Source organism: Heloderma suspectum, chromosome 14 (assembly GCF_057233095.1).
Source record: "Heloderma suspectum isolate Gila_16-S chromosome 14, 16-S_ref, whole genome shotgun sequence".
Taxonomy (NCBI): Eukaryota; Metazoa; Chordata; class Lepidosauria; order Squamata; family Helodermatidae; genus Heloderma; species Heloderma suspectum.
Genome location: NC_139471.1, coordinates 19,198,483 through 19,211,870, shown reverse-complemented (window position 1 = coordinate 19,211,870; position 13,388 = coordinate 19,198,483). Strand labels below are relative to the sequence as shown.

At 47.6% G+C, this 13,388-nt stretch overlaps 1 protein-coding gene across 1 annotated transcript in view; it reads left to right on the top strand.

Annotated features, from left to right (window-relative positions):
- Window positions 1-13,388, top strand: part of LOC146335737 (uncharacterized) — a 352,825-nt gene that overhangs the window by 290,482 nt on the left and 48,955 nt on the right. The window contains exons 43-44 of the mRNA XM_084820776.1: window positions 4,405-4,458; window positions 7,174-7,227. Of these exons, the coding sequence (XP_084676902.1) occupies window positions 4,405-4,458; window positions 7,174-7,227 (108 nt within the window). The remainder of the gene's footprint in view (window positions 1-4,404; window positions 4,459-7,173; window positions 7,228-13,388) is intronic.

Sequence of the window (13,388 nt, the reverse complement as noted above, 5' to 3'; positions counted from 1 at the left end):
TGGCAGGCAAGTTAGTAGCCCAGTCTCACCATGACTTACCAACCTCCCCATGCTGGCTAGGTAGCTCCAGATGACTTGAGCAAGAAAGCCCAGACAAGGAAAATTCAAGTCACTGGCCAGTCTCATCTTGGGAAAGATTTCCTTTGTGACCTCAATGGTTTACACATAGAGGAGAATAAGTTGGCAGAGTCCAGGTAGAAGGGTATCTCTTCAGACTGTGAGGGGGGTGATCACATTTTATGATGTTCCCCTATGTGGGGAAAAAAACCCAGACCTCTTCCTGCTGTGCTAGAGAAGGGCAACTAAAATGATCAAGGGGCTGGAGCAACTCCCCTATAAGGGGAGGTTACAACAGCTGGGACTGTTTAGCCTGGAAGAAAGGACGGTAAGGGGAGACATGATAGAGGTGTACAAAATGATGCCTGGTGTGGAGAATGTGAACAGGGAGACATTTTTTCTCCTCTCTCATGATACTAAGACCCAGTGGGGTCATCCCATGAAGCTGATTAGGGGGAGATTCAGGACAGATAAAAGCAAGGACTTTTCCACACAGCACAGAGTTAAACTATGGAATTCACTTCCACGAGATCCAGTGATGACCACCATTTTGGTTGGCTTTCAAGGGAGGTTAGACAAATTCCTGGAGGAGAAGGCTATCCAGGGGTACTAGTCCTGATGGCTATGTGCTACCTCCAGTATCAGAGACAGTGTGCCTATGTACACCAGTTGCTGGGGAACATGGGCGGGAGGGTGTTGTTGCACTCATGTCCTGCTTGTGGGTTTCCCGTGGGCAGCTGGCCAGCCACTGTGTGAACAAAATGCTGGACCCTTGGTCTGGTCCAGCAGGGCTCTTCTTATGTTCTTATGCTAGTTTTCTGATTGCAGGAAGTTCTTTCAATGCAGAGGGGAGCATTTAAAAATGTGGCACCATCCTCCACATGCAGTCTGAAGTGGTACAGTATTTTCTCTCATCTCAGGACTCTACCACCTCATTCTGCTGCATATGCCGGCCAGGCTTTAGGAGCAATATTGACCCGCTAAGCACGCAATCTTATGTGATTTTTGCCTGTTAGATGGAACCTAGGAGACTTCTGAAAATCCTATGCCATGCTAGACTCTTGCTGGCAGGGCAGGAGGAGATTGGATGTGACATCGCCTCACGTTGCTTCTCTTCAAAAAATAAATAAAAAACCAGCTAGACAAGCCTGTGAGTCCAGCTAGCTCATGGGCCCGCAGTGGGCAGGGATGGGAGACAAAGCAGACATAGGGTGCTGTGGATCCTGGCCTCTCCTCTCCCCTCCCTTCTCTACCCCCTGGAATGCCCCTTTTCAGCCTCTGTGAGGTCATGCGAGGTTCCTGTTGTTACCTCAGAAAGCAGCTGGTGTGGCTGTTTCCACGACAGCTGCGAGGGAGCGGGGGGAATGTCGTAGGAATGTCTACAGCTGTGGGAGGGGGAATCCGGAATATCCTATGGTCCCTGGGATTCTCTCCCAGGGACCATTGGATTGCTCTGCCTGTGACGCTGTACAGGAGCAACTATTTATTTATATTTCAGAACCACCCTGTTTCTCAGTCTGGCTCATGGCATGGGCAACGTCAGGGTTTAGCATCACTGGGCATCCACAGAGGGTCCACAGCTGACCCCCGGAGACTCCTGGGCCCATTTCTGCTGCTGTTCCACCTCCTTGTGCTCTCGGCCTATTCAAGCATGGAAACTGGGACCAGACAGAGGAGACAGAGCAGAACCCAGGGGAGGGTGGTGGCTCCGATTTTTTTGGAGGGGGGGCTGTGAATACTTTCCGGGCTTCACTCAGAACCAGCCAGAACTCTGTTCTCAAAATAGGTTCAGCACCTTGGATAGTTCCTTTAGAGTCCTGGCTGGTTTTGACTGAAACCCGGAATGGATTCACAGCCCCACCAAAATTGGAGCCACCAACCTCCGCTAGGAGAATCTTCCACTTGATCTTCCATTCAAGCCCCCCCCCCCCCCCGCCGCCACCAACCTGAAGCTAGGAATGGGGAGAAATTCATTTGGCTCACTTTTTAATGCTAGCTCACCTCATTCAGCCTTCCTGAACCAATCTGTAAACCAAAATGCTGTAGTACTTTGATATTTGCACTTTCCCGAATTTTGCTATGCAGTTCTTCAGTTATAAAAAGCATACGAAAGTGCCTGTGCAACAGGAAAAAACGTGCACAAAAAATGTATGTTTTTGAGAAAATAACATACAGAAATGCATGATCCATGGGGGAACTGCATTCACGCAGCAACTACATGTTTGCAGATTAGGCAAAATGACATACAACGATGTGTCTATTAAGAGAAGAGTGCACAACAACGTGTACGGATTTTACTTAAAAAAGAAAGTGCAGTGCGATACAGAAACAGGATGAGATGAACTTAAGGTTGGAAAAATGAGAAACTGAAACCAGAATTGACAGATTCATCCGCCCCTTCTTGGGGCTACTACTGGGCATTCTATAAATCAGGGGTTTTGGACCTCAACATCCAGACCACCTGGGGCCCTGATCCAGTGCTCCAGGACTCCCCAAATGACGATGCCCCTTTCCCCGACCACCAATCATTTGATGGCTTCCTGGCTTTTGTGCATTTTTCCCCATTCTGAAAGGCTGAAATGCCTCTCCTAAGGCTTTGTTACTGACAGTAAGAGCTTTAAGCTTAAAATATGCTGATATTTTGGCTCTGCCTTTTTGCCTTCGGCCAGGCCAACCACTGGAACGCAGACCCCGAGAGCTTCTCCGAAACGGAATTTGGCCCTGGCGAAGTGGAGGCTGGTGATTCCAATGTCAGTGGGGTAGTAAATCCATTCCATGTTTCAGCCAGAACCAGTCTCTATTCCCAAAATAGGTCCAGCACCTTGGAGAGCTGCTTTAGAGTTCTGACTGGTTCTGACTGAAACCCGGGGTGGATTCACTGTCCCAGTGACATCAGAGCCACCAGGCTCCGCTGCCTCGGGCTGAAAGGAGTTCGACACCCGTGAGATAAATATTTGATTTACACGTGGTAATTGCTGAATATATCAGATGTGCGTCAAATATCTATGCACCCCCCGCACACACACATCAGCTGCCCCATGAACAAATGTGTTAGACACCTCAGTGGATTCGAGATGAATGCATCTCTCCAGGGTGCAGTCTTTGCACTTCTCTGTTGCCTTGTGTTGGCTTGCCCTGGGTTGGCAGCCTTGCATACAGCGCCTTTTCATTCAGTGCCAAACTTAAGGAAACAAGATGCAGCATTCACTTTGCCAAACACATATTCAGGGAAGGCATTCCAGACAAGATGGTCACTCAGGCAGAGGGAAACAGGAGCAGTGCTGTGAACTAGAGCAGTGGCAAGAGGCAGGAGTTGATCTTCTGAGCGACAGCTGGGAGTTGACATCTGTCCCATAGGATCAGCATTCCTTCCCCTGGTGCTGCTGGGGGAGCGAACGAATATGGTCGAGACTTGCACAGGCCCAGGGGCACTCACGTGCAAATCCTTGAATGTAGGCCGACTCATGCAAAATGTTCCCTTGCTTTACAATCTCAGATATTTGTCTCTTTCATGTGAATCAGAGCTGGGGCCAGAAGTTGGCATTGTCAGGCGCCTGCAATTGCCCACACCTGTACAGTGGGCCCACTGCCAACCCCCGCCCCCAGAACCTCCGGGAGCTTCAATTGTGGAGCAGTAGGGGTGTATGAGAATTTCATTTTTGCTTGCAAAACATGCGAGCATACCCTGTTTGAAGCCCCAAACACGGTTGTGAACACAGATCCACTGAAAGTGTCTGTGTTCGATTTGCCTGACTTTCCCAGTTTGCTTTTGCTCATATTTCGTAAGCTGAAGAAATTTCCCCTGTAGACCGAATCAGCCTTGCTTTAGCCTGCAGGGGAAAGTTGCGCAAATTTCATGTTTGATCGCTGCTTCGTTTGCGCAATTTTCCTGTTTGCACCGAGCAACCAGTGATCACAAACACGAACAGGAATTGGGCAGGAGACCAGCAGCGAGACAGTGTTTCGAGAATCCTAGTGACATTGTACGTTGCTCGTTCACCCATCTCTAGGAGCATCATCCCCCCCGCTCACCTTTTGGGCATTCTCCTTCTGGGAATTGTGTGGATTGGGCTAAGGGTGTGAGGCAGTAGTGACGTACTGAATATGAGGTGGGCGTGCTTAAATCTGGGCCATGTTTACCCCCAAACCTGGAGCCTACACTGGTGTCAGTAGACTGGATCAAGGCCTTCGGGGGCAGGGGTTGATGTCAGTCCAACAGGGCCTCCTTGCATTAGTCCATGATGTGCTGCTTGCTTTGGATGGAGCAGATGCACAGCACTTTGCCTCTCAACAGGAAGTCTGCCCACCGAATGCTTAACTTGGATCCTCCCTCTCGATTCCTTTTAGGGCCAAGAGGGCTTCGATGGAGAAAGAGGAAAACCTGGGCAGGAAGGCTTACCTGTAAGAAACCTTTGGTGGTGCTTTTCTTTTCTGAAATACCTTGTGTATGTCCTTGGACAAGGCATGCGTGTGGCATGTGTGTTAAAGTTCCTAATTAGAAAATAATCAGTATTTTCTAATTAGGCTTGCTTTAATTTTGCAACTCACATAGGAAAACAGGCAGCTGCCTTTAACAGGGTCAGACCTTTGGTCTGTCAGACCCACTACTATCTACACTGACTGGCAGGCGCTCTCCAGGGCTTCAGACAAGAGTCTTTTCCAGCCCTAATTGGAAATGCCACGTTTTGAACCTGGGACTTTTGGCGTGCAACGCATGTGGTCCACCACTGAGATATAGTCCTTCCCTTGAAAATAAAATAAGATTCCAGTCTTCGTGGTTCTGACTGAAGGGATGAATTAAATAGGAACACAGGAAGCTGCCTTACAGTGCGTCACACCATTGGTGCGTCTAATTCAGTACTGCTGACACTGAGTGGCAGCTGTCCAGTGTTTCAGGCAGAAGTGTTTCCCAGCCCTACCCAGAGCTGCCGGGGATTTTAATTTTTCTGAACCGCCTGGAGAGCTTCTGCTGTTGGGCAGTATAGATATAAATAAACAAACAAACAAACAAACCGGAGACCTTCTGCATGCAAAGCAGATGTGCTACCATTGAGCCCTTGTCCTTCACATGAGTGATAGTCTTTCACGAAAAATGAAATAAGGTTCCAGTCGTCATGGTTCTGAATAAAGAAGCTGCCTTATACTGACCGAGTCAGACCCTTGGTCCATCTAGTTCAATATTATCTCTCCACTGACTGACAGCGTCTCTCCGAGGGTGCAGACAGGGGTCTTTCCCAGACTTACCTGGAGGTGCCAGGTGTTAAACCCAGGATCTTTTTGCATAGAAAGCACGTGGTCTGATGCTGAGCGATGATCCCTCGCCTTCCAAATTATACACACAAGGAAGTGGCTGTGGCTTAGTGGTAGAGCACATGCTTTGTATGCAGAAGGTTTCAGGTTCAATCCCCAGGTTCTTCAGTTAGGATGTCAGGGTTGGTTCTGAGCCCATAGAGTCCCAAAGCAGCTCTGATTCTGAGGAGGAGATGCAATCCGTGGGAGAAGAACTCTCTCAGGTTTCAGAGGCGCAGCAGGAGGGGGATCCCCCACGCTGCTCACATTCCTGGGAGCGACAGTGACCCTGGCATGGAAAGGGAGGGACAACTTGAGCTTTTAGATGCGAGGCGCAGGCACAGGCAGAAGTGAGAGGTTGCGGGAGCTGAGCTGAGGTGCTCAGCCCAATTGGCTCGATGTCAACAGCTGCTCCCCTAGACCCCACAGGAGCGGGGGAGACTTTCCCCTACTACTCCTTAAGTTCAGAGAGTTGCCGCACTTTTCTCCAAATGGAGACCAACTGATGTCCTAACTCTTAGAAACCCCTGGCAGGCTGTTCGTTTGTATTTCCTCGGAGTCTCAGGCACTTAGCATTTGTAAGCGTCATTAGGTTGAATGGAAATAAAGCCTTGGAAAGCAGCCCTTTTGTCTGAGTGTTAATTCTGGCTATTGGAGGATTCAGAAGGCAACAGGGGTATTCCTGACATAGGGCTGGAAAAACTCCTGCCTGAAACCCTGGAGATTCGCTGCCAGTCAGTGTCTGCAATGCTAGTGCCAGTCAGTATCACTGCCAGTCACTGTTGACAATACTGGGCTGGATTAGAAATGTACAAGTATTTCATTCCTGTTTGCAGTTAATGCAAACGTGTCCCCTTTGTGAGCAGGAACGCAATTTTCAGGACATTTCCTCAATTTCCTGAACTCGCAGTCGAGTTTGAAGGAGCACAGTTGCACAAATGCGCACTTACAGAAATGCGCACTCACGCACCTGATCCCTCCCCAAATTTGCATAGCCTATGGGGGAAATGAGCATTTTTGTTCGGGGAAAATGTGCATTTTAAAAAATGCATATTTTTACCACCAGGGAAGATTGCACGCTTTTAAAAATGCACATTTTTCCCAATCGAAAAAAGAGAGATGCTCACATTTGGGGAATGCAAACGAGGCAAAACAAGCTTTGGGGAAGACTTCAGAGAACTTTGGTGAACTCGAACAATGTGTGTTCACCCATCCCTAGGCTAGATGGACCGTTGGTTTGACTCAGGATAAGGCACGTTCCCGTGTTCCGAAGGTTCCTCACCATAAAGGCGTGACAGCCTAAAAAGGAACGGAGTATCGTGCCTGCTGTTGGAGGCTGGTATTGTCGGACGCTTGCCAAGGTTCACATCTCTGCCAGGGGCCCACTGCCAACCTGTGGACATCTCAGAGTCCTGCTGTGGAACAGAAACCTCCAAAAGGGTTGGGAAGGCAGCAGCGCTGAGCTCCAGAACCTGACTCCCCTTCTTACACTGGGCAGACCCTCTCCTTTACGTCATGGTTGAGTTGGGGGTGATAAAGCTGGAGCTGCAGGCTTGGATCCCATCCTGACATGCCACTTACCCATCTTGGCTAGGGCAGGAGCTGGCAACCACCATGATACGCCTCCTCTTTCTGGGATCCACCCCTTTCTCTTTCATCTCTGCCTGATCCAGGGATGGAGCAAGCACTGCTTTGTCTAAGTGGTTCCATACAGCTGGTGCCGCCAGAGGCATGGTGAACGCTGTTCTTTGTCCTCCATGAAAGGCATCTGCCAGAGGGGGTAAGCTCCGGTACATGTTTGCTTTCTATCTCCTTTTCTTTTTTTAGGGACATCCAGGACCACCAGGCCAACCAGGACCGAAAGGATCCAAAGGCAATCTGGTAGGTTTGAGAAGACAATGAGACTAGTGGGTTCTCCCAGGAGATCGGCCCTAGTTGGAACAGACACACCTGGGGGCCCCGGGTGTCAGGGGGTCCCAGCTGGCTGGAAAGGGAATGAGATTTTTATGTATTTATTTCATGTATTTCATTTCTATACCGCCCAACAGCCGAAGCTCTCTGGGCAGTTCACAAGAATTAAAACCAAACAGCACACAGTAAAACAATATAAAATATTAAAGCATTAAAACCACAATATAACAATACAACCAGAATAAAACCAGAATAAAACCTAGCAGCAATGCAGAGATTTAAAATACAGATTTAAAACAGCAAAGCTAGAAGTCTAGAAAGCTAAAATGCTAAAATGCCTGGGAAAATAAAAAGGTCTTCACCTGGCCCCAGAAGGAATACAATGTAGGTGCCAGGCGAACCTCACTAGGGAGCTCATTCCACAGCCGGGGTGCCACAGCAGAAAAGGCCCTCCTCCTAGTAGCTGCCCGCCTCACTTCCTTCGATGTGGGTCTCGTTCTCCAAGAGACAGTCAACCTGTGTCCAGGCTTCGCTGCTTCAGGTGGGGACTCACATACTGAGTGCAGAGATGGGAGAAAAATTTGTTTGGTTCACACTTGAATGCGAACTTAGATAATTTTGCACTTTCCAACCGATTCGTGAACCAAAAAAATTATCCTTCAAAATTTGCACTTTTCCGAATTTTGCAATGGAGTTCTCCAATTTTAAAAACGTGTATATTTGGGAAAGGTGCATGCAAAAAGGCATATATTTGTGAAAATAACGTTACAATGCATTATCTAAGGAAAATGGCTTGCAAAAATGTTGCGTCTTAGGCCAAATTGTGTACAAATATGTATTAGGAGAAATGCACACAAAAAGGCGTATGAATTTTCATGCAAAGTTTTTCTTTTAAAACATTCTCAAAGTCGGGACAAACTGAACTAAGACTGGAAAAATGAGAAACTGAGAGAAACCGAGACTGATGGATTCCTCCATCCCTGAGTCACACTATGGGATAATTGACAGATTTGCCCATCTGTAATGCTACTCAATAATGTTTAAAGAAAAAAACAACAAAATTCCTTGCACATAGAAAGTTAGCACATCAGGGAGTTCTAGCCTAGCCTTCTCCCTGTTGTGCTAGTTGTTTATGTTGAGGGGATTTTTTTTTTTAAAATTGTCTTATGTATGAGCATTCAGCTACGTGGACCTGAAGTGGTACAGCCCAAACCTTGGTGAAAAGTCAGTTATAGTAGTGCATGTCTTCTGAGATGAGGGATATCACAGGGACATACTGGGTGGTTGCAACCCAAAACCTGAGGAGTCACAAGGGCCCTGTGGCTGCTTATCTGTGGGTTTTCCGAGAGGGTCAGTCAGCTGTGGGTGAAATAGTGGCTTCCCAAGTGCAAATAGGAAAAAGGGGTGTTTATGGGTAGCCAGAGCCAAAATTATAGAGGGGTTAGTACTGGCAGAGGACCTGTGTTTTTAGAGCCATCCATAACATTGACCAGTAAACACCTCAAACGAAGGATTCACAGGGACTCTTCCCCCACTGAGATATGGGGCTGCATTTTGCCAAATATGGAGTTGGATCAAGGCTGAGCCAATCCCTCTGCTTATGCATGGAAGGTTTGGATTCAGTACCTTAAGAATCATAGCAAGTATTTTTTAAAAAGCACATGCACAATGTAGGACAGCAGTGTTCGTTTGTTTGTTTTATTTGGAAAGTGTATATCCCACTCTTCAGGCAAAAAGCCTGTCTGCATACTGCAAATTATGATAATAAAACCCCAATCAAACAAAATTAAAAACAAAAACAAAACAGGAGCTGCAGTAAAACAGTAAAACCCAGAATAAATTTAGATGAAAGCTCAGATTAATTAGTCAATCATCAGCCTTTCCCAATCTGGGGCCCTCCAGATGTTTTGGACTAGAACTCCCATCATCCCAACCACTGGCCATGTTAGTTGGGGAAGGTAGGAGCTGGAGTCCAAATCAACTGGAGGATACCAGGCAAGGGAAGACTGATGATTAATTGATTTTTAAAACTTGGGATCAAATAAAAATATGCCCCTGACTAATTGGGCAGCATATTTTTAAAAAATGTGAAATGCTTTCAGTATCTATCTATCTATCTATCTATCTATCTATCTATCTATCTATCTATCCATCCATCCATCCATCCACCCACCCACCCATCTATCCATCTATTACATTTCTATACCACCCAATAGCCGAAGCACTCTGGGCGGTTCACAACAATTAAAACCACAAAATACAGCATAAAATGCAAAATAAGCTTTAAAAGTTTAAAACCGCACTATAAAAGTAAAACCAGCATAAAACCTGGCAGCAATGCAGAGATTTAAAATACAGTAACAGATTTAAAACAACAGAAATAAAAGACTAAAATGCCTGGGAAAATAAAAAGGTCTTTACCTGGCCCCAAAAAGAGCTTACCAAGACCACAGGGGGCACATGCCATCACAGAAGATGCATTCTCGCTCCTTCCTCTTCTAAGACACTGCCTTATCGTGCATTAGCTAATGACAAAGAACATAGACCTTTTTCCCACCCCACCTCTCTGGAAGTTGCATTGCCTATCATATCAACAGCGAAAGGACTTAATAGGCTACTGTGTAGGATTAAAGAATCATAGTTGATTAATCAGCATAACTTTGCATGCTAATAAAAACAATATTCCCATCCCCTGCAGCCATCGTAAGTTCACACAACCTTGACCACAGTGTGCTACAAAGCAGAGGGGAGATGTCAACACGATTTTGCCAAGGAGCAGCTGTGCTGGGGACTGAGGGATTCCTGCATTGAGCAGAGGGATTCCTGACTTGGATTCCTGCACTGAGCAGGGGGTTGGACTCAGTGGCCTTGTGGGCCCCTTCCAACCCTACTATTCTATGATTCTACGAGGGTTCTCAGGGGTGCAATGCCGGCATTTTTTTTATTAGCAGGGATGCTGATATCAAGCGCTGCCTCTCCCAGACTTTCTGTTCCCTCCGAACTTAGCAGCGATCGTCACAGGAGCTGGGGGGTGGGGACTGAATTTTCCCAGCACCACTATATTGTCCCCTCTTGCAATGCAAATTATTTTAGGGTGGCTTGCTCTTGAATGGGCAATTAAGCTTTACGACAGTCCTGCTCCCGGTGAAGATGAAAACTGCTACACTGCCTGAGTTTTTGGACTCTCCCGGGGGGCACGACTAGGGAGACGGTCATGAAGAGCAGCTGCACTTCAAAATTTACCCGCTACACCACGCCCAAGGAGGTGTGAATTTTGGACTTGGGTTTCCCCACCCAAGTACAAAACATCAAGTGAGAAGCCCTCTTTCGCCACCGCCTTCACCTCTGTCTCTCTTTCTGGATTGGCTTGAACCTTTACACGTCCTCGCTGTCCAAATTCGACAGCCCTTCTCTGTCTCCTTGTGTCACCAAAGGCTGAGTCCCTCCTGCCCCTTGACCAGAACGAATGGCCTTTGGTCCCATCCTGACTGAAATTTCAGTGGAATCTTCTCTGATCTTCAGCTGCTTCCTGGTTCCTCTCTTCGTGACAGAGCCTTCGTTCACTGGCAGCTGAGGCCATGACCGCCTCCCTCACCCCTGCTTCCAACACTAGTGCTGCCCAGTTCATTACTGGCCCTTCCTAGCACGTGGAAGGATTGTCCTCTAGCCACACTCCAAACCGGTTATCAACAGCGGGGAGAGTAGAAAGGAAGACAGAGAAGCTGCTGCCCTCCGTGGTACAGTCTCCCCTTCATTCCTCACCCCGTTTAATGAGCATCCGGCGACGCGCACAGCACCAGCTCTTGTTTCACATCCTTGGCCGAGATTGCAGATACCGCAGATGGGGAAGTGATAGGCAGAAAGTCGTTCGTGTTTTATAAAAACAAGTGTGCAAGCGCATGATGGCGGCGGTGGGCGGGGGAGGGAGGCTGTGTGGCTTCATAAAATCCCCGCGGAACTCACGTAGGGAGCTCATCTTTCTTTCCTATTTCTCCTTTAAGCAACCGGCTGGGAAAGCTGCCTTGGACTATTCTCCCACTTTGTGGCGCACTTTAACCTCGCGAAGTGTGAACTTTGGTACCGACAAGGGTCAAACCAGGGGCTGATGCTGAACATTTTCTCGAAAAAGCAGCTTAGGGAAGGAGGATCAAGGGTGCTGCTGTGCCAAAAATGTCTCCCGTATTTTTTTCGACCATTCTCATCCAGGTTGAGAGAAAAGATATTGCTTTAGAAAAGGAATTCAAAGGAGAAGAAATTTCAGAGAAATTCTCATGGGTTGGGTTCAGGGTTCTGGTGCTTATCTTAGGCGGTGGCCGAGGGGTGTGCACAACTGTCCTGTCTTTCATTGTACAATCATCTCTGTGGCAGCCTGTAGTTTCCTTGGCTTCACACACTTCAGTTAAAGCCCGAGGGAAGACATAATAAAGTAATTCCTCCCATTGGGCTTTTTCCGATCAGGAAGTACAGGCTGCTGGGAGGTTGCAGAGCAATGGGGAGATGTATAATTGAAAGAGAACACACAGGCACGTGCAGCGCTCTTCACCATGTTGCAGTAATTAGGTAACACCGCCAAAATAAATTGTTCAGTGCCCTGAGCATGATGCAGACAAGCCTCAACACCTGGGGTGGCAGTGGGAAAAAACCGAAAATGCTGTGAATGTGAAGTCCAAGAGGCTGCTACTGGGCGGAAACTGTACACGCTGAGGTAATGCTAGGCTTTGGGGTCTCCAGTGCGGTGCCCATGAGCTCCAAAGTGAAGTACTGCCCTCCAGCGCCATCTTTATCTGGACTCATAAGAGTGGTTTCGTGTTTTTGAGCCCAGACTCACCTCTGCCTTGAACTTAGGTTCTTGGGCAAGTGACGTTTCTTTTCATCTCACCACTTTGCCTTCTGGGAAAGGAGTGTTTTGTGCCCGCCATGTCTGGCTTGGCACCCTTTTCACGACTGGGCAAGGCTCACCCCATGGCAGCCATTTTGTGAGAGCACTCACGACACTCTTTCAATATTTCAGTTGCGCCCACTGACTCGAAAAGGCTGCGGACCACTGTGCTAGGCTCAGTAACATTATGCCAACCACACGCATACCCTTCCCAAGAATTTGGAGTGCATCAGTTGCTTGTATTGGCCTTTCCCAGCTTGCTGGCTGCCATTGGCCATGCTGGCTGTGAATGATGGGAATTGTAGTACGACACATCTAGAGGGCTCCAAGTGGGGGAAGGCTGATTTGTACCTTGGTTTTTAATTTACATGTAATACACATAAGGCGGTGCTACAAAGAAATAACTATAATAAAATACAAACAAACAAAACGGTCAAATAATCATCAAACAATAAAAGCAGCCTGAAACAAAGTAAGATAGCAATAAAACCCAAGAGCATAAAATGTTCAGCAGCAGCCCCAGTAGCGCTATATCAACCCCTGCAGCATCTTTCCTGGCAAAGTACCCTGATAGTGGGAGTTCCACAGGCAGGGCTCCAGAGATGGAAAATGTTGGATAAGAGGAGCAACTCTGCATGCTTCCTGACACTAGGGGGCGATAGAGGATGTGCTGTAGCTTGATCAGTTCCTATCTCCTGCTCCCTCCCCTTCTTCTTCCTTTCTTCCTCCTTTTCTTCTTGCCTCAGCAACAAGCGCCATGCAGTCTCTTCAGAGAGGAAGCAAATAACCGTATCTCATGCCTTTGTTTACTTACATTCATGCACCCAGCTTTAGGGGGTGCTTGTAGTTAAACCGTGTTAGGTAGACTTCTCTGACAATGTGTACAGAAGCACTGGTAAAGGAAGTTGATTTGAACTTCTTTGAAACTGGCTCTAGCCTGCGTTTAGTGCCTCCAGTACTAAATGCTGTGTTGCCACGTTTCCTCTATATAAAGCAACTCTGCTGGAAGTCACACCAGAATTTCCAGCAGAAAAGCCCTCTCCGGGGTCACCACGAGCCTTGCCTCTGACACCCAAAGGATGACATGTTGCTATGGGAGCAGGGGTTTCTTTAGGAACCGGGTTCCGAGGATCCGCTTTGCAGACGCCTTGGTGTGTTGTGCCTTCCGTGTTCCGCTCTTCATGGATTAGTGGATGAACCTGAGATGGCAAATTAGAGCCTTTGCTAAGACCAGAAAAGGCCCCACTGATGC